Genomic DNA, 21,064 nt, shown 5'->3' on the forward strand with positions numbered 1-21,064 from the left:
CTGCAGTTGTCAAATCTTCCCATTTATTATGAGAGGCTGACCTGGCATTTTCACATGCAGTCTCCCAATGTTTCAATGCTGGCTCATTTATTTCTAAAGTGGCATGTGAGCCCAGCCGGCATGGCTCAGTGGTTGAGCATTGACCTATGAACCAGGAGGTCAGGGTTTGATTCCCCGTCAGGGCACATGCCCAGGTTGCAGGCCCAATCTTCAGTGGGGGCGTGCAGGAGGCAGCCGATCAATGACTCTCTCATTATTGATCTTTCTATCTCCCTTCCTCTCTATGAAATCAATAAAAACATTTAAAAAAAATAAGTAAATAAAATGCGTGAGACAGAATACACCTCTGCAGGCCACTTTTGGCTTCCAAGCTTGCCACTGTGACTACTGAACTGAAGGGTGGCTGATTAGGGGCAGGGGCAGGCAGGGAGGGCTAGAAGGCAGGGGCTGGAGGGACCCTGGGCACTAAGGCCAGCACTCGGACACCGGAGGCAGCACCTACTTGGTCACCACGCTGATCTTCACACCAAAGACACCGGTCTGCTTTTTGGACGGTGTCCTCTTCAGGCTCATATCTCGGCTGGTGAATTTCATGGAGAATTCCACTTTGATCTGGTTGAGGGTGAGGCAGGGCATGAGTGCCTGAGGAGCGCCCCCAAACCCTAGGGTCCCTCTCGCCAGGACTGTAAACAAGGCCAACCTCTAGCACCCAGGGCTCCATAAAATACCGGCAGGGTGGGAGTGGGTAGGGTGTAGGTGGAGGAGAAGGGAGAGGGGCTGGGCTAAGGGGACAGGGGCAGGATAGCACCCCGAGGACACTGGCCAGAGGTCGGGCTGCCCACCCACTGCGCAGACATTTCCTTCTCTCCAGCTCACCCCGTTCATCTCGATCACATCTGTGTGCCAGTTCTTGGTTTCTACAGTTTGTGGATCCAACTGTGAAGAAAGAAAGAACGGGAGTGAGATGACAGCCCAGAGACCAAGCCAGAGCTCTCTGCTGTTCAGCCACTGCTCATAAGCTGGCTACATGGTCAGGAAGGCAGGAGGAGGACTTGGTGCTCATCCGGAAACCAGTCCTTGAGTAGCTTCAGCCCCCAGCCCCTCCTGCCCCGGTTAGTGAAGGAAGCAGTGAGGAGGTAGGGCACACTGTTAGGTAATTTTGCCCTCACAGCTCCTTCACATCCCATCCTGAAATGGGATGATCACCCATTTCACAGATGCAAAAACTGAGGCTCACAGACAGTAAGCAACTTGCTTGACCACCTGGAGTCGACAGGAGGGGATGTAGCCCGTGCACTGGAGGTGCTGAACGGGAGGCACTGCAATGCAGAGCTGGAGCCCAGTCTCGGGAGTCAGGCTGCCTGGTCTGAATCCTGGCTCTGGGCCTGCAGCTTGGGATGTTTTTACCTTGCTACGCCAGCCTCATTTGTTTCATCTGTGCATTGCAGTCTAACAGAACCTCCCTCGCTGGACTGTTGTGGAGGCTCAGTGAGATACCTGGGGTAAGCAGCTGGCCCCCAAGGAAGCAAACACTTGGCAGGGGAGGCCCCCGCATCGGGCAGGGGCCCCAGGGCGGTGGGCTCACAGGAAAGGCTCAGAGGCCTCCCTCACAGGGGACTGGACACGACTCTGCTTCTCTAACCCAGCGGCCTTCAAATTGTTTCTCCTTGTGCGCCCACAAATCTGAAAAACCATGCACTCTCTGGCACATTTTAAATCAACATCTGAATATTTCCAAAGGAAGTTTAAATACTTGCAAGGAATAGAATTTCCAAAATAATGTAAACATTTACATTTTAAAATAAAACTGTTACCTCATTCTCTTAAATGTGTTCAGTGAGGTCCAAATACCATGTGATTTGATACCGCTGTCACCCACTTAAAAAAGACATGACGAGCTCTTCTTCCCTCTGCAGAAACCCCATGTTGCCTCTTGCTCCTTGAACTTGTTTCTATTCTATTTTTCCAAAGGGGTTTGTCCTAGTTTGTATTTTTTGATGTTAAAGTCTTTTATTCGTCACCCTATTTTATTTCACTTCAACAAAAACATCTGTATAAATGGAAATGAAAAATTTCCTGAGGCCATAAGGCTCTAAATATTCGAAACATATTCTGGATTAGTTATTACAATAGTTAGCAGTATACAATAACAAATTAACCAAACACATTAGAAGTTTTAATAAATATTCAGCAGCAAAGGACCATTTTGGTGGGACTGCATCTCTTAACCAGATGGGTAGAGCATTTTCTGGTTTAGTTCATGCATGTGTACGAATAGTGTTTTTGGCTAGGGTGAGAGAGGGGTTCAGCATCAATTCTGTTATTTTTTTGGTTTTGTTTTTGAAGATGTAAAGCACAAAACACCCTGTTCACACAAGTAAGTAAATGAGGCTGAAAATAGTTTTATCATAGCAACGTCAGGCAATTTTTAACCTCTTTCCTCATTATTTGCCTTAAATTGCACATATACCCATTGTCAAAATTTATGTTCAATAATCTCTCTGCCAATTTCCATCAGTTTTGTAGAAAACAGAACAGGGAACCACCTGGCTGGTGAAAGGATCTGTAACCCAGCCATTAGTCTTTCATTTTCCAGCACCCACACCAGCATTTCAAGCGGCCCCTCTATTGTGCACCCAGGAGGTGTCCCACCCCAGGGCCAGCCCCCCCCCCCCCCAGCTCCTCTGCAGAGAGAGGTGATGTCAAAGGTCCTTCACAGGACGATCGCTTTTTGACAATAGCACCTATGGGAGTTGAGGATCTGCAAATTGACTCCCTTGAAACTCTACCTGCCATGCACCCCTCAGAAAGTCTCTGCACACCCCCAGGGGCACGTGCAGCTTGAACACCACTGTTCAACACGCCTCACCAGAGGAAAACTGCATCCAGGTCAACCCAGGGTGGGCTGGGCCCTGGCGCTTCCTACAGCTCAGGGTAAGTCCTTCCTGAACCTTCTATCATGCACACACCAGCTAGGGACAGGTGGCACCCATGCATCTGATGGGGCCTGGGGTCTGCGCCTGGGCCAGCTTTGGCCCCAGCCCAGCCTTCAGCAGTCACTTCTCTGCCCAGAGGAGGGACAGACTGAGAACAGGAGAGAGGGAGAGCAGGATGGAGAGAACTGAGCACCCCCATGCTCCCCACCCAGTACCTCCTCAAACACACAGCGAAGCATGTGGGATTTACCAGCCTGGCTGCTGCCCAGCTCTCTATTCCAGAAGGCTTGGGGCCAAGTCTCCTGCTGTGCTGGGTCCCAAAGGAAGCCCCAAGTTTGGCCTCATTTTCCTGAAACCTCCCTCCCTTCTAAAACTTCTTTTTGTCCCAAGCTCTCGCCAGGCCTTCATCTCATCCAGAATGCTGGGTCTTGGACACGGGGCCTGGGTCTGCCCCTAACCCTGTCCTCTAGCAGTAGCCACGTGGAGTAGGGAGACCTCAGCTGTTGTCACCAGAAGCAGATGCTCACTTTGGGGCCTACATTCTAGAGCGACCTGCCTTTTAACGCAGGTGTCTCTGGGCATCAGCATGAACCAGCATGGTCATGGCACCTGGAAAGATTCACCGAATGCCACTCCCCTGTCCCAGCCTCCCCTGACCTGGCACCTGCTACTGACTGAGCCAGGAGTCCTTCCATGGGTCCTGGAGTGGCATCTGGATACAGCCCAAGTGGGGAAAGTATAGGGACTGAGTCAGACTGACCTGAGTCCAAATGTTTGCCCTTCACTCAACTGTGTGAACTGGGGCACGTCACTTAACCTCCCTGAGCCTCAGTTTCCTTGTTGGGAGTGTCCACACCTACCTCGGAGGGTTGCTATGGAAAATAGTAACAGCATCTCAATTAATCATCATAACAAGCCTCATAGGTTCAAGCCTTGACAGCTGCTTCCATTTTATAGATGGGGATATGGAGGCTTAGAGAGGAACTTGCCCAGGGCCACACATCTAGAAAGTGAGAACTGGGGACAAAATCAAGTCTCTCTGACTCACCTGCTCGGCCAAACCTGCAAAATAACATGTAAAGCACCCGGCCTGGTGCCTGCACCTCTTGGCAACAAGGGTGGCTGCTGTTAGCACTATTTCTTTAGAAAGGAGACATCAGGGTTCCTGGTGCGTGGTCTAGCTCCATGGGCAGACCTGGGTGCTGGCAGGCACCTCCAGTACAGTCCTTCTGTTACTTCCCTCCTCACTGCTTCTGTTCTAGCTGCCAGCTAGGAGCCCTACATTTTCCTGGGAACATCTGCGACAGGAAAAGCAACTCCCGATGCTAAGGCCCAGTGCCAGCCCTGTTTCCTCCAGAAAGCCTTCCTGGATTACCCCAGGCTTCAGGACTCTTCAGTTCCCCTCTGCCCCTTGCACTAAGACCTGGTCCCTCTGCAGCCTGCCAGCACCATTTGCAGTTGCTTTAAATGCACCAGCCTGTCTGAGGCCAGGTCTGGGTAAGGTGGCACTTTCGAGTTTTACTGTGAGTCCCCACCACTGCCACATTCCCAACCCCCTCTACAGGTGCACCCTGGTACCCACTCAGGGAGGCCTGCCCCCCTCCCCGACAATGAAGCTCTGTCTCTCAGGAGGCCAGCAGCCTCCAGAAGCCAAGTCTATTTCAGGATGTCATTTAAATACAGAGAAGGGAGGGTGCAGAGCAGAGAGGGACATGGCACGTTTTCCAGAGAAATGCTGTTGCCTGGATTGCTCTGGCTATTTATAACCCCTGGGAAATGTGGACTCTGCTATTTCCTGATTAGATTAGCACTGGGGGCAGAGGGGCCAGACCCAGGGATGGCAGTGGATGGGAACACCTGACCGCTCGCCCTCTAGTCCCAGCAGATAGGCGCCATCCACCAGCCCTGTGGAGCAAACACCTGGGGGACGTCAGGTCACCTGAGAGAGGGAGGTATATGGGGCTGCAAAGGGCCAGGCTGGGGGAGACCCCAGAGGGCCCTCCTTCACCCTACAGGAAATGCACAGACAGTGGGGCTCCCCTAAGGTGGGCCGCAGAAGACAGACACAGGCCATAGAACATGCTGGAGAAAGTGACAAGTGAGTGGGCTGTACCTGGCTGCTGGGAGCAGCTCAACCTTTGCATTTGGACTTGGTCAGACCTCTCTCTGTCGGGGAGAATCGGCTGACCTCTGGGACTGATGTCAGGAGAGAACTACTAGGTTCCCTGCAACAAAATCCTAGGCTCCTGCTGGGCGTCCTGCTTCCCCACGTGGGAGACCTCGGATTCTCAGGGAGACTCTGGCAGGTGCTGGGGAGGCCGTCTTACCTAGTTGGGCTTCAGTGGCTTCGTGTTTAGGACAGGAAACACCCCACTGGCCTTGCAGAGGGCTGAGTGTTAGAGGATCCAAGGGTGGGGAGATGCTCCGTGCACAGCTGAGCATCCTCCAGATGGCGGGGATCACCTTCATTTTGAGAATGTCCTCAGGGGTCCCTTCTGAGAGGTCTGAGCCCCTCCTCCTGGCCCATTTGTTTCCAGCCTGGGGCAGGTGACCCTAGTGCTGCTCCTTCCCTCTGGCTCCAGGGCCATTCATGCCCCACTCCCCACCCGCCATACTTGGGATTTCAGTGGCACCAGAGAGTCTGGGGTCCCCATCCTGCTCCTGTGAGTAGGTGACAGAGCCCACGTTCAAACCTGGGTCCTTCTGACAGTGAGCAAGTCTTCCCACTATACTACACGCCTTCAGGCATGCAGCTGGCCTGAAAGCCTGGTGATTTCTGTCACCACCCCTCCCCTTCCCCTTCCCATGGGCTACTTCAATCTACAATGAGGGGCCTGTGGTGGCCCCGTCTATACGCAGATGGCAAACCAGTGTCAGAACCAGCAGTACAGCCGGGGGAGGGGGAGGCACAGGCACAGAGGTGCTCAGTGGGTGACGGGGCCCATGGAGACAGTATTCACCAAGGCCCCCAAGGGCTCCCGGGCTCCACTTCCATCCCCATAGTCCCTTGATGCTACACGCCTCCCGTTAGAGCCTCACTGTGTCACTTCCCCAGCACAGCCCTGTCCGACCTCCTGTCCCTCTAGGCTGAGCCCCGCCCTTTCTCTCACCCCAGCACTGTTCTCCTGTGGCTCTCTGGACCCAGGGCCTGTCCCTGAGTGGTGGTGTCGACCCTGAAGCCCAGAGTTGTTTTTAGAGCTAACGAAAACTAAGTGCTTCTTAACAATAAGGGCAGTCAATTCGGCACACCGAAGCCGTCACCCTAAGAGGTAGACGGGGTACTGAGTGGGAAGGCAGAGCTGTCTGGCTGTGTTTTGGGGAACGCCTGCCAGAGGCTGAGTGCTGGGCTGCGACCAGGCCCTGAGCCAGGTGTCTTGTCTGACTGGGGTACGTTTCCTGTGGCTCCCAGGCCAGTGGCCACGGTGGCGGCCTGGGGTTGGCTTTCCCCTGCCCTGTTCCAAGTGCATTCACATGCTCTGGGCTGGGTCCCCTTGGGACACCAAAGCCAGCCTGTCATTGGGACAGACCACAGGCGTAAGAGGCATGGTAGGGCTGGCAACGGGGGGAACAGGGAGCTGCCAAGAGCCTGCCTCTCCTCCCTCTTGGGGAGGGTACTGTAGGATTCCGTCAACGTGGCAGGGTGGAGTGGGAGGGGGATGCCAGGGCCTCGATCTTGGCTTCCAGCTCAGCAGCTGGGTCAGCGAGACCGGGGTCAGGTTCAGTCAACTCACCCATCTTCCCAGAGACCTGTCTCCCCCCAAGGCCAAGCAAGCTCTGCCCTCCAGCCCTCACCTGCTGGGTCAGACCCCCGGACTCCCAGGCCAGCCACACGACAGGCTTGTGCAAGGCACTGGGACGAGGCCACTCGCCTCAGCTTGCCTTCCCCCACCCCCTCCCCAGAACTTTGAAGTTCCCAGAGGCCCACATATGGAAAGGGTTTAGCAGCTGAATGAGGCTTTTATTGAAGCCAGGTTAGCCTCACAGCACCCACTGCGACCAGCACTCTGCATTCCAGCAGCGCAGCTTGCCCCGTGACGGCCGCACGTTGAGCCCTTGGGCCGGGCATAGCCGCAGACAGAACTCAAACCTGGGCTGCTCTGGGAGACCCCAAGGCTGGGCACGATTCTCCCAGGGCCCTGGGCTCTGTCTTTTCAGAGCTGGCCCACCTCCCACTGCCTTCCCTGCTCACAAAGCCTGGAGAATTCACCCCAGAACCAGGCCTCAAACTAACAGCCAGGAAGTGGCCCCACCCCAGCTCAGGGACATCTGGGCACTGGGGCAACAAGGGCAGGTCACTCGGGAAAAGGAACTGGTCAGGGTCAAAGCAGCAAGAGGCAGCCCCAGCAGCCCTGCCTCCAACCAGAAGGGGCCACTTTAGAGGCCAAAGTCCGTGGCGAGAGGCTACCTGAGGTCCTGGCTGGGAAGTTTCATGGGAGCTGCTGTGGCTGGGCCAAGGCAAGGGCCTTCTGCACAGCTGTGGGCTCAGTGGCCTCCCTCTGAACTTGGAGCCGTTTGGTAAAAATGATGCAAGTCCTTCTCTGAGGCTGAGTTCATCCCCCCTTGCCTGGCCAGGAAGGCTATCCGGGCACAGGGCCTGCCAGTAAGAATGGGCGGCACCAGCAATGCCACGGCCTGTGCCCGCTGAGGGGCCTCCCAGTGGCCTCTTCCCTGGGCCCCTCCTGCCACGAGCCTCGTGTTCACTACACATCATCAAAAGTTACTGCCCACTGCTCCGCACAGCATGCTGGCTGGGAACCACACAAAAAAAGGCTACTGGGCAGGACCCCCACCTCCAGGAGCCCCCCGCCCAGGGCACACAGCTCTGGCCCCAACAGCCCCATGACCACCCAGACACCTGAGAAACAGCCGCGGGCCCCCAGCAGGCTGTGGGCCTCCTCCTTGGCAGGGTGGCTAAGATCCAGCTGCCTGGGTTTCAGTGCTGGGTCCTCTACCAAGCCACTCAGATGACCTCATCTGTGTCACTCTCTGAGCCTCAGTTTCCCAGGTGAAAATGCATGGCTAACAACAACAGCGCCTCTTAGGTCGTCAGGGCGCAGAGCAATGCCTGGTACCCAGCCTGCGCTCAGAGCACGTCAGCGTCACCAAAACTGGGCTTAACCTCTCAGGGGGCTTCCCGCTTCGCTTCAATTAGAAACCGAGCTCCCCGTGTGGCCCGCAAGGCCCTCCACAATCTGGCCACTGCCCCCTCCATCTGAGGTCATCTGCAGTCTCCGCGCAGCCTCTGCGACCTCTGCACGCACCGCGGTCGCCCCTGCTGCAGGGCTTGTGCCTTGCTGGTCCTTCTGCATGGAACACACTGTCCCGGATCTATCAAGAATCCTTCCTGTCATTTAAATCTTAGCTCAAAATTCTCTAAGCAAGTCCTCTCCCTCCCCATTACTCTCTAACCCATTACTGTTTCACTTTACCCATACAGCCTGAAATCTTACTCATTGCCTGACTCCTCCTACGGCAGAAAGTTCCACAAGAGCAAGGCCTCTCTGCCTGGGCCACCTGTGCAGTGGCCAGCACACTGAAGGTGCCCCCTCAATATTCAGGGGCCAAACAAACTAGCTGGGATGTGGGGGGTGGAGCAAACAATGCCTTTCCCCCAGGGCTCCTTCAGGACCGGGGGCGAGAGGGCCCCCGTTCCAGCTCGCCTCTTCTCCCGCGCCAGTGATGGGCTGGCCTGGGCCGAGGAGCAGCCGTGCCCGCTTCCACCCAGACTTTCCCAGTGTGCTGAGAGTTTAAGGCTTAGGAATAGAGATCTTGAGATACGGCCAAAACCATCATGTGAACTGGATCTAGGTCATCCTGGGCAGCCCCTTCATTCTACTGATGCCAGAGAACCAGAGAGGTGAAGGGATTTGCCCAAGGTCGCACGTCAAGTTAAGACAGTGGACTCAGGGCTGTGTCGCTTTTTGTGCCGCACAAGCCTGAGGGTGGGAGTTCTCCGAGGAGGAGGCCTTCAGGCGCCTGACGGGAAGGGTGGCTGCCGCTGTTTGGCTCTGCACATCAGAGGCACCACCTCCGGCTGGGGTCACTGTCCAGGACAGTGACCGTTCCAGCCTCTCCCTTAGCCAAAGCAGAACCAGGGACATCACTGTGAGGTTACAAGGGGTTATAGGGCCCTCCCAGCCTCTGCAGAAGAATCTCAAAGGGCGGCCCCCATGGCCACTTCCCACCTCCCTAGGGCCCATCATGGGGGACTAAGGACAGAGGGCCTTAGTCTAAGTCTCACTGGGATCCAGACCCAGGACTCACTCTGGCTTCCTCCCAAGGCCTGGGCAGGAGGTTCTAGGTGTGGGAGGGATGTGTTCCTTTAGGGTGCTAGGGAGCTCTCAGAACACAGCATGATTTGACAGGGAAAAGAAAGCCCATAGGGCACTTGCTGAACAGCTCCTGACAATGTGGGCAGCCAGCAAGGGTGCTCAGCAGGGGGCTGGGGCTTCCCAGAGGGTTTCCCAGTGCCTGGCAACTCCCCCAAGCCAGCACCTGCAGAAGTTTCTGGGCTCCTTCCAAAATGTCTGCCCTCCTGGGGCCTCCCTGCCTCTGGATTCTCCTGCAACACTGGGCTCGGGCAGCTTTGCCTTTCGGGAACCACCTTGGTTGGCAGGCTCAGCTCCCCCTGGTCCAGAGCACCATCCAAAAGCTGGGGCACCAAGCCCAGCATGGCTGCCTGGCCAAGCCACCTGTGGATCAGAGAGCTGCTGGGGAGGGCCAGTGCCTCTCCAGGTGCCAAGAAACAGCACCTTGCCAAGTTCACTTAGAGCAGCAGGGGTTTCCCTCCTTGAGGTCTGTGGCCCTCTCTAAAGTATCACACAATTTGTGTGACTGGATGGCTCTGTGTCTGGGTGGGGGCTCCAGAGCCTTCACCTGATTCTCAGAGTCGAGGACTCCTGCTTTGTGGAATCACACAGGCCTCTCGGAGCCAGCTTAGTGGAGAAGTGGGAGCACTGGGGTCAGGAGGCCACCCCTGTGACGCCAGGAGTAAAGCCCTCTCTCTCTCCAGGGAGTAAGAAAGTGCTGTGAGAAGCATAGTGACTGCAGGGGGGCAGGGAGGTCACGCCACTCCCTTCCCAACCCTCCAGCTGGCCTGGTCACACTCCTGGCCTACACAGAGGCCCTGGAGGACATGAGCGAGTTGCAAGGTTTGCCAGTCCTCTGGGAAGGCACCACTGTCCCCTTCCTATAGCTGAGGGATCACTACAGAGGTGGGGGTGGGCATGTGCATGCTGAAGACATGGGGTGCAGGTCCCTTCCTTTTAGTAAACAAGGTGCAGAGGGGTGCAGCAGGGGGTAGGGGGCAGGGGGCAGGGGGCAGGGCTGAACCGTGGGCAGCTGGAGCAGGACAGGTGTCTGTTGCACAATGTGTCAAGATCTTTCTTGATGCCCAGAGCCAGAACATGAAAAAAAGTCAATGAGCTCACAACACATCTGTGCTACACCTCAGCACCCCTGTCCCCTCAGCAGCAGTGAGTGGCAGAGTGGGCCTTGGGGTGTATGCATGGTTTGCATAACTGGTGCTACCTTTTAGGAAGAACTTTCCATTTAAATGACAGACTCTGGGGGGGCCAGGAGCTGTCCTGTGGAGGCAATCAAGAAAGTAAAGAAAGGGACCCTCCTGAAGCCTAAGGTTCCCCAGACAAGTGGCCCAAAGGTGGCTCCTCATCCTGTCCTTCCTCAGGGGACACCTCTGGCCCTCCCTAGAAGCAGGGGGAAGAAACCCCATCTTACAGTCGGCAAACTCCAAGGGTTTGGCAGCAAACCCCTCAGTTTACCTTGCCCGCCTCCAGCTTCCAGAGAGAAGCTCCTTGGAGGCAGGAATTCTCAGGCCCAAATGGCAACCCCTCAAAGCAGAGACAAGGTCATCACTCTCCCCTACTCCCCCGGACCCTGCCAGTTCTGCTGGACTCCCCACCTGCAGCTGGTATCTGGCCTGGCTTCAGTGGGAACATCTTGGCCTTGGTTACAGGGCAACAGTGGGGCCTAGATTCCCCCCATCACAGCCCCCAGACAAATACTTCTGGCCCAGCCTCACTGGGGCCCTCCTAGGCCTCTATGGCTCCCACAAGTGACCCCATTAAAACCTTTGGATACTTTGGGGGGTGGGGTTTGGGATTCCTTTTTCAGCCCCTCCCCTCCAAAGTGCAACCAAAGGATCTGGCAGCAGGCAGGATGGGAGGAAGGACAGGCAATGAGCCTGGTCTCCTCAAGTGTGATTTGGAACAAATAAAAAAAAGGAAAGGAGAAACGCGAGGTTAAATGCCAAGAGGACTGGCAGAACCCACGAACCCAAATGCCACGTGTCTCCTCTGCTAAATGCTTGCACAACAATCCAATTGCCAAGTCAGAGGCCGAATGAGGCTTCAGCCCCAGAGCTCTCTCTGGGGGTAAGAATGACCCCAACTGTGGCCCCCTGGTATCCAAAGGAGACCCTGTGAGTGGTCCCTGAGCAGACTCCTTGGGCCAGATGCCCTAGAGGTTAATGCTGGGACTTTTCCCCTACCCACCAAAGCTGCTACCTGATCTAAATCCCCTTTCCTGGCAGGGAGCCTGTTGCACTGCAAAACATTAAAGAAAGAAAGAAAAAAATAGGTTAATACAGCTGGAGAAAGAAGAGAAGTGGGCAGTGGGCCTGGCTCCACAAGAAGGCCTGCTCGCCCATCAGCCTGGGCACAGCAAGGCAGGCCCAGCAGGGCGAATGAATGTCCCTCTGTCACCCACGGTGCAGACCCTTTCTGTGTCCATGACACAGACAGACTCTATCACACAGCAGGGGCTAGGAGAAGGAATCACCCGCCACACAGAGCCTCCCAGCGCCAGAGCCACCCTGCTGTTGCACTGATGCCAATCAGCCCAGCAGCCCAGCGCCTGGCTGGCCCGCCACGCTTGCCCAGAGAGCACCATGAGACACAGAGCCACCAGACACCCCCAGAGGCAAAGACCACTGAAGAATTCCTGAAGTGGTTTCTTGGCTTTGCCAGCCACGAATACATAGGGAAAGATTAAAAAGTCTGGGAAAGTCTGGGATTTTAGGGTTTAAAGTTGCTCCCTACCTGCCAGGTACCTCCCCAAAGGTGCAGGGAAATTGGAAGGGCTCTGTTTGGCTGGCACTGGGCCAGGAACCTGCTGGGCCAATTTCCTGCCAACCTTGAGGTTTGGGACTGGACGAGGAGCTCTAGGCTGGTGTCTGCTGGCCTCAGCAGGGTTTGGGGAGAGGGGGTACAGGGGGGAATGGCTCCGTGCCGCCGGGCACAGACAGCTGCCTCAGCATAGAGGGGCTCTGGTAGTAGCTGAGGCAGCAGGGCTCTGCAAAACTGGTCCCCAGAGAGGCTGAAGGTGACACAGCGGCCAATGCAGGACAGCTCAAGTTGCTGCCCTGCCCAGCACTTTCCAGGACTGATGTCACCTCTGGGAGGTCAAGTATGCCCCACTGGCAGGGGATAAAACTAGACCAGGAGCCAATGGGCCCAAGAGTACTTCCTCTTGGCAGGTGCCAGGAGCCTCAATGCTAGCTGGCAGTGAGGACTTGTGCAAAGGGTCCCCTCCTGAGCTACAGGAGAGCCTGCAAATCCCCATCAGCTACAGAGACTAGCCAAAGCCTTCCTATCACTACACTGATGGGCACGGCTCTGGCCACCAGGACAGGCAGCCTGCGACACCTTGCTCAGGCAGTGAATTTGGTCTGCAGTTATCAAGCCTTTACTGTGTGCCGGGCAATGGGTCTGGCTCTTCCTCGGATGCCCGATGCCAGGGCCCAAAGCCAGCCCCGAGGCAGCCTGCCCAGCTGCAGGACAGTCAGCTTCTATCTCAGATTTTAATCCCCACCCAGGTCTGGGGCTGCAAGCAGGATGGGCAGTCTTCCCTGGCACAGCTTGGTCTGAACTGCCCGCTGGGTCAGGAAACCCCTGGCACACTGACTGAGTTGCCTGGTGCCTAGCTGGCACCGGGCCAGCAGTCAGCTGGGTGGTCCCTGAAGTGGCAGCCTACAGACCCCAGACTCAGCAGCACCTCTGCCTCCCCGCCACCCCCCCTTCCTCCCTGGTAGGGAACGAGGCCACAGTCCCATACAAAGAATCCTCACACAACTGATGGTGTTGAGTGCCACTGTCAGTGCCCCTCAGTAAAGGGACAGCCAGCAGGGTCCACTGGATATAAGGGGTGGGGTCTTGGCTGAAGACCATTGGGGGCCACTGATACCCAGGGGCCTCTTGCCTAGTCTGTTCATATTCCTGCCCTTATAGACTCAGAAAGGAGCCAGGCAATCCTCTCCCACAGGAGACAACCCCCCTTTTCCCCAGACAAGGACAGAGCAGAGCAAGCAGCCAGTGTCAGCGGCAGAGGTAGCAACCAGCGTTAATCATCAAACTAAGGCCACGGAGAGCAGACCTAAATGCAGACCCCACGTCTGTCCCAGGACTCCACAATCAGGTAGGAGCTGGGATGGAGCTCCACAAGGAGGGGGGCAGAGCGGCCCCAGCACCCCCAGGCCTCTCTCGGTCCCTCTAGTCCACCCCGTCTGGTCCCCTCCAGTCCCCCACCGGCACCTTTTGGCGGAGCAGCTTGCTGCGCACACGGCCCCAGAGCCGGGCGCCTGTGTTGGGGGGCCGCTTGCTCCCGGGCTCCTCCAGCTGGTCCAGGCAGCAGCGCTCCAGGGGCTCGCACACCGCCTTCAGGCTACAGTCGGGATGAGGCAGGACGTCGGTCATGCCGGCGGCCCGACGGGTCCGACAGGGAGCCACAGGGGTACCGGAGCCCCGGAGCTCAGCGCAGAGAGGGCGCGTCCGGAGCGCTCAGCCCCAACGGGGCAGTTACTCGAGCGGGGCCGGGAAGCGCATGGTGAGAGGGGAGGCTCCGCTTTCTCCTCCGCTCGGTCCCTGTCCCCGGAGGCTGCTGCTGGGAGCGGGGGACTGGGCCCTCTCCTCGTCTGCTGGTCCTGGCGCCGAGTGCGTGCGCCACAGACGGCCGGCCGAGCAGCGCCGGGAGGTCCCCGCCTCCACCGAAGGAAGTGACTCAGAGGCACTGGAGGCTGCCCCTCCAAAAAACCCAACCTCCCGGTTTTAACTCCTGGCAGGCTGGGGCTCCTCCTCACCGACCCTGCCTTTCTCCCTCCAGCCCCTACTAAATAAAGTTTGACAAGCAGCTAAACACAATCCAGTCCCTTCCCCGCTAGATCCCGGTTAACCCCTTCACCACCAGGCTGCTCCCTGGGGCCGGAGGTGAGGGAGACTGGGGGGAAGCCAGAAGGGGTGGGCAGGGCCAGGGCTGCGTTTTGGCTACAACAGCTGTCCCTGACCTTGAAAAGGATCTGCGGCCCTGGAGGTCGACATCCTTACCCCCAACTCCTGCCCAAGGTGCCTCCCTCAAGGCCAACTTGGTGACAGGACCAGACAAACCCCTACCAGCAATCGAACCTCCTGTGAAGACTGCAAATAAGGAAGGACCCTAGTGGGGCAGCCTCCTGGGCTTTAGGGGCCCCAGAAGGAATCAGCTACCATGGGCCCTCTCCTTGGACATGAGCAAAAGCCAGGTATGACATTGGTCACCGGTGCCCAGCAAGAGGTGCTCCTTACATGGCCACTTTTAACCACAGGCCTGTGCACCTCACCAGAAAAGCCCAAAAAAGGCTTGTGTTGCTGCAAGGGGCAGAGGATGCCCACTGGCAAAGGGGCACTCAGCTACTTTGTCTGTGCTGGGTGCCTTGGGAGCTAGAGATGTATGAATTTGTTTTTGACAAATCGAGTTGGTAAATGTTTTAACCAAAGAGTGAGAAGTGAATCGTTCTGCATGGTAACAACACCAATTAGAGCATTGGAAAAACTCCCAACATAAGTTTTCCGGAGAAAAGAGAAAGGCCTGAACCCCAAATGATTAGGGTACACAAACCCAGAAGAGTCCAGCATGTCACACCACACAGAGCTAGGCACAGGGTAGGAAGGAAACCAACATTTTCATAGTGCCAACCATAAACTGGGTCCCATGCAAAGGGCTTTCAAGTATCCAGTTGCATTTAAGTGTCACAACTACTGTAATGTTGGTGTTATCCTTCTGGTTTTAGTACAGATGAGAATGGGGCTCAGGGAGGTCAAGTTCTCCCCTAAGGTCATGTGGCTACAGCCAGGGAGTGCTCACAATCACCGGGTCTCACTGAAGTGTGGCGGATTCTTTGGATTCAGGAAAAAGAGCTGAGTCATGACATTTTTGGGCTGATACCTGGACAGGTGGGTCAGGGCACAGAACCAGCCCTTGGCCTCTGCCATAGTCCTGGCTGGGTCTCAACCAGCGTACAGGTCTTGCAGTTTAACATCAGTGCTTTTTGAGACAGGGATGGCTTCACTGCAGACAGCCAAGACCTGACCATAGCAAGAACTGCCCTTTACTGAGAACTTGCTAGGCAACAGTCACCATGCTAAACCTGCACATGGATTATCTCACTAATGCTCCTCAAACCTTATTAAGTAAGTACTGGCATTGCCATTTTCCACTGAGGAAAGTGAGGACACAGAGAAGCTGAGCAGCGTGCCCCAGGCCAGGCCAGGCCATGAACAGAGGTCTGGCTGACTGCAAAGCTTATGCCCTCGCCACTATGATAGCCAGTGTGGCAAGATCTGGTCCTGCACTGCCTTCTGCCTGGCTGGTGGAGGCGGGGCCCTGGGCCCTGTGGGCTCTTGGTGTCCCTGCAGGGCACCAAGGCCAGCTCCATCTCCTCCAGGACTCTATACTCCACACCCCCTTCTGCACACTGCAGACAGGGCTGGGTTGCCAAGGCTGCAAAGAGCCTCTACATACCTGAGCTTAAGCTGCCTAAAGCCACTGCAGCTAAATGGGGCTGAGCCACACAGCCTTTCCAACACCCCAAGGATGAGGGGAAGAGACTCACAGAGGCAGCGATACACCTGTGTCCCCTGTCCAGCTGAGGCCTGAGCCACCCTTCCTGCTTCTCCCAGGCCACCTAGGTGGCACCTCAGAAAGACAGTCTTTCTCCAGCCCCGTGAGGGGCCTGTCAGCTTCCTCACCCCAGCAGCCACAAAACCCATTTCCTCCAGGAAGGCTTCGCTCATTCCTGCAGGCCCCGGTTCTTCATCCCATTCATTTCATCCAAGAGGCCCGACTCAGTGCCTATCTATGTGCTTGACCCTGGGGCAGGGGCTGAGGAACCAGAGAGGAATCAAAAGCCTGCACTTTACAAAGCTGACAGCCCGAGGGAGGAGAGGAGACAGGGGCTTAAACACCTCTCAATAGGAGGCAGAAAGGTGTTCATACATTTGGCACATACTAATTGTGCACCTACCCTGCGTTGTACTCAGATGGACAAAGCATGGTCTTTGCCCTCAGGAAATCGGGTCTTATGCTCTAAGAACAGCACAGATAAAGTGCCATGAGAGTCTAGAGAAAGGACAGAAAATTTCTAACCAGAAGGAATCAGGGAAGGCTTCCTAGAGGAGGAGGGGTTGGCGTGGCCAGAAGAGCTGTGCAAAGAGGCCGCCCACCCAGCTTTCCCCTGCAGCCCTCAGCTACCGCGCAGCCGCGGGCTGCGTAACTGGCCGGTGAGGAGCCATGATAACTGCTGACCACGTTCACCTGCTGCAGACGCGTGATCGGCGCTTGGCACCACCGGCTGGCAAACTTGGGAACTGGCCCCTCGCTGGCTTTCTAAGGCCTCTTCCCTCTATCTGGGTCACACTTCCCAGGATGCAGTTTGGGGGAGTGCTGCGCAGGGTGCGCCTGCCCCCCATCTGCAGGTGTGTGGGAGAAAGGGGGACAGAATAGATCCTGTTCCCAAAGATCTATGCTTGTCAGTCTTAGGAACCCCAGGCCCAACACTTGTCTGGGTAAAGCCAGTTCTGATTGGGGGAAAGACGGCCAACCAGTCTCCATGGTGACATAAACGCCTTAGCAGATGGGCAGCTGTCAGGAGGCTGTTCCCTGGAGCTGCTCATCTCCCCCTTCCTCCCTGTGGGCTAGGGGCTCTCTAGGGATAACTCAAAGTTGCCTTCTCTTCCCCAAGCCTGACTCAGTTCTTATGGAGCCAACGGTCTGGGAGCAGAGGCTACAGAGGGGTTTGTACAAGACAGATGTTCCCCGCAAGTTCCTCAAAAGCAGCCGTCGGAGGTCAGGTCCCTCCAGCCCACCATGGACCCTTCCTTCCTCATCACTGCTGAGTGGGCTAGGCTGGGCTGTCCTGGCCACCCAGGAAGTGACCACATCCCCTGCCCGCTCTCTCCACCCTTCCATCCAGCCACACCTGGCAGGACCCGCCTCCGAGGCCCCCCGTCTGGATAAACAGAGCCTGGGCGGTAAGGCCCACACGAGCAGATGTCACTGCCTTTGGAATTAAAAACATTCCTAGTAGACTGTCCAGTCCTCTCTCATCTCCTCCCCGGGCTCCACGCCAGAGGAATGAGAGGGGCCGTCCCTAAGAGATGCAGGGCAGGACTTTGGGTTACACCCAGGGATAGGGGTATACCTGGGGTGGCCAGGACCAGCCACTCAGCACGGCTGTGACTGAGGTAAAATCAGGCTAAAGCGATCAGCAGCAGCATGGGAGAAAAAAGGTCAACGGGGAATATATGCAGCCTGAGGCGTGGGGGAGGGAGAGGCAGGGATTCACCAGTGCTGCCTGGGTGACAGCTGGGGGTGGGGACGGCTTCCAGGCTAATCCCTCAGCCTGTGAACACGGAAGGAAGGCTCTTTCTCAGAACTTCGGGAAGCCGCTGCCACTTCCCTAGAGTGACCTCCTTTTTTCCCATGGGAGTGACTTTCATCTTCCTTCAGGCCCAGACCAGGACCCCGATTCTCTGTCCCTGTCCTCAGTCAAATGACACTGATCCAGGAAAAGGGGTTTCTGGGCAACCAGCTAGGCCAAGGCCAGAGGCACCCAGTGAGGACAGTCTGGAGTAAGGAGGGATGTGAAGAGTCCCAAGGGGCCACCCATAGAGTCCGGGTGCTGGGGCTGGGAGCTAAGGAGCCTGATATCGTGCTGAGGATGAAGTCTGGGAGGGACGTGATTGGGGTCTGCCAAGGACGGTCCTCTGAGGAAAGCATGGAGAAGGCCCCGAGGAGGCAAGGTGGCTGTGAGGGCTGCAGAAAGGGAGCCTGCAGTGGTTCCTGCCCAAAGACAGGCTCAGGGGTCCAGGCTGAGAGGAGTGCAGGGTGGGGCGGTGAATGAGAGCCCAGAGGGACCAGGGACCAGGGACCAGGCAGAGGGTGTGCAAGTTGGCAGGGAGGGTGGCACGTCCCGGGGGAACTGTGAGAAATGGGGATGGGAGAGTCCCCTGGAGATGACTGGCCCTGCGATCCCTGCACTCCTCACGTGTGTTCTCACCTTGTTCTGTGCCGATGCTGACAAAGCCTGCGCACGTGCAGGGCAGAGCTCTTCACGGAACGAGAAAGGCAGGCCCATTGACGTTTTCCTCTCTATCCAACTTTCTGAATATCCGCTATGTTCAAGGACTGTTAGGCTCAGGGACAGGAATTTTGCTCAAAGTCACTAAGCAACCAATGGCAGAGCTGAGCCTAGAAGCTACTTTCCACTCATTTGTTCATTCATTCATTCATTCGTCCATCGTTGAAAACATCCCAACTACCACCAGGTGGGAAGGACCTTGAACGGGTCGCAGTTTAACTCGGTCAAACTGAACTCCCCAGGGGCTGGACCCTGCCTGCTAAACAACAGCTGTGTATGGGGACGTAGTTCTCTAAGCTCTGGAACCTCAACTCTGTAGATAAATGGCTACTGGTGGCTTTAGATGGATGCCCAGGGTAGGGGTGGAGAGCAGGTTCCGGGGTGGAGTCAAGGTGTAGAGGGTGCATGGTGTAAGGACGGGGGACAGCTACGATTAAAAGCTAGTTGCGCCCTCACCAGGTGGCTTCGTTGGTTGGCGCGTAGACCTGTGCACCGAGAGGTTGCGGGTTCGATTCCCCGTCAGGACACGTACCTAGGTTTCAGGTTGAATCCCCTAGTCGGGGTGCCTACAGGAGGCAACCAACTGATGTTTCTCTCTCACAATGGTGTCTCTCTCTTTCTCTCCCTTCCTCTCTCTAAAATCAATAAAAGCATATCCTTCGGTGAGGATTTAAAAAAAAAAAAGAAAAAAAAAAGAAAGCTAGTTCACCCCCAGCCTGTCAAGGTGCGATCCTCCCATGTCCCCAAAAGACCTGCACCGATTCGTGGCACAATGCAGAGCACACGCTGCTCCACTCCGCCTGCCCCCAGCTGGTGTCTCGAGGGTGCTTGGAGGCTCTAGACGGCTGAAGAGTCTGAAATAGCCCGGAGCTTGTACACTGCAGAGCTGTCTTGATGGCACGTCCCTGGCAACCCCTAGATTCTCACGGCATATCGGTCACGGAAAACAATGGAAAATCCACTTGAGCCTTTGGGAACAGCTTGCTTATGTACAACAAACCCACCCAGGGCCAGAGTGGGCAGAGCACAGACACCACATGTCCATCCACTCCTTCCCTACACAACTCCTGCACAGAACTCAAGGCCAGACCAGTGCCCGGACCCCCCCGGCTCCTTGCCTGCCGGGGTCTCCCAGCACAGCCAGTGGGCAAGGCACCCGGGGCCTCACAGGCCCCGTGCTGAAGACACAGCCTCAGGCAGGAGGGTTTGAAAGGTCAGGGTCCACTGAGCCTCCATGCTTTCTTCTTTCTCTAACATTAAGTAACTTTTCCACTTGACTGTAAGCTCCAAGTGAACAGAAGAATGCTCCTGGCAGCCAGGGAGCCTGGGCACAAGTCCTGCCTGGTCACTGTGAACTTGGCAGCCACTTTTTCTCTCTGGGCTCAGTTTCCACACCTGTCAAAACAGGAGCCTGGGCCAGACAAATAGTCAACAATTTTTTTTTTTTTAAAGCAAAGGACACACCCCACCTTTCTTTCCAAATGCTAAAGTCTCCCTGATTCCCAATCAGATAAAAGCAGAGAGCAGAGGCCCCTGGCTGAAGTGGGGATATGGAGCCCTATCTGCTCACACATCCTCTGCCCACACCCCCTGCTTTGGGGTGCTGCAGGTCGTTCCCAGTAATCCCCATGCTCTGCAAGCAGAATCTGAAGCCCACGATCCTCTGTTCAAGGGGATGGGCTCTGAGCATTTCCGATGGACAGTTCTCATGAGAACTGCTGTTTCTCTTGACCACAGCCATTGGCCCTCGCTCTCCCTCAGGGTGGAGCAGATGTGGAGGCCGGGAAGCTTAGGGGCTTTTTAAAGAAACTTCCGGTCAGAGTTCCAGATGAAATTCATGTCTTATCTCTACTTCTCTCTCTCCTTTGGGAAAACTGGGCCTCGGCTGGGCTGGTGTGAGTTCCCCGCAGTAGCCTTATAATGGGATGGCACTTATCAAGTCAGTCAGACTGGTGTTTTCTGGGTCACCTTGGCCCCAAAGCCAGAGCAGCTCAGTTCTTACCTCCAAAGGTATGACCAGGCTGCACCTGCCCCAGCCCATGGGGAGAAGGCTGCGCCTGCCAGTCAGACCCTCACCAAGTGTCACCATCGCCCACACCCCCCGTTTTACAGCAAAGGCTGGGCCAGCAGTGAGGGGCCATGGCAGGCTCTGCAGCCCCACAGTGAGGAGCTGGCAGAGCCCAGCTAAGGTGCGCCCACCGGCATTCAGTCCAGCCTCGGCCCTTGGTCAGGGAGGTCCCTGGCAATTCCTCTGATAAGTTATTTTCTCAAAGGTTTTGGAAAAAAATCAAAAGTGGGACATCCTCATCGCCCAGTTTTTTGTTTTGGTTTTTTGTTAATCTTCACCCGAGGATATTTTTCCATTGCTTTTAGAGAGTGGGAGGGAGGGAGAGGGAGAGAAAGAGAGAGAAATATCAATGTGAGAGAGTCACATCAATTGGTTGCCTCCCTCACCCGCGTCAACTGGGGCTGGGAGTGAACCTGCAACCTATGTGCCCTTGACCAGGAATTGAACCCGAGACCCTTTTGTGCATGGGCTGACGCTCTAACCACTGAACAACCCTGCTGTTAAGGGGTGAAGCTGGGATCAAATGTGGGTCTTCTGCCTGCACTGAGGAGCCCCAGTCCCAGAGCTGAGAGGACAGTGCCCCTCCTGTGGCCTGCTGAGAGGCTGTGTGCCCTCGGGGCTGAATGAATCATTTCCCAAGGTCCTGGTGCA

At 56.1% G+C, this 21,064-nt stretch overlaps 1 protein-coding gene across 5 annotated transcripts in view; it reads right to left on the minus strand.

Moving 5' to 3' along the window:
• The window catches only part of ABR (ABR activator of RhoGEF and GTPase), a 167,534-nt gene that overhangs the window by 8,361 nt on the left and 138,109 nt on the right, over window positions 1-21,064 (minus strand). For 4 of the 5 annotated variants that reach the window (XM_087825987.1, XM_087825986.1, XM_087825988.1 and 1 more), the window contains 2 exons: window positions 877-936; window positions 503-612 (listed from right to left, as the gene is read on the minus strand). In XM_087825987.1, the coding sequence (XP_087682113.1) occupies window positions 503-612; window positions 877-936 (170 nt within the window). Of the gene's footprint in view, window positions 1-502; window positions 613-876; window positions 937-13,486; window positions 13,819-21,064 lie in introns of those variants that run through there. The other variant, XM_016201983.2, reaches the window with a different exon arrangement.

This window comes from Miniopterus natalensis, chromosome 17 (assembly GCF_054644295.1).
Source record: "Miniopterus natalensis isolate mMinNat1 chromosome 17, mMinNat1.hap1, whole genome shotgun sequence".
Lineage (NCBI taxonomy): Eukaryota > Metazoa > Chordata > Mammalia > Chiroptera > Miniopteridae > Miniopterus > Miniopterus natalensis.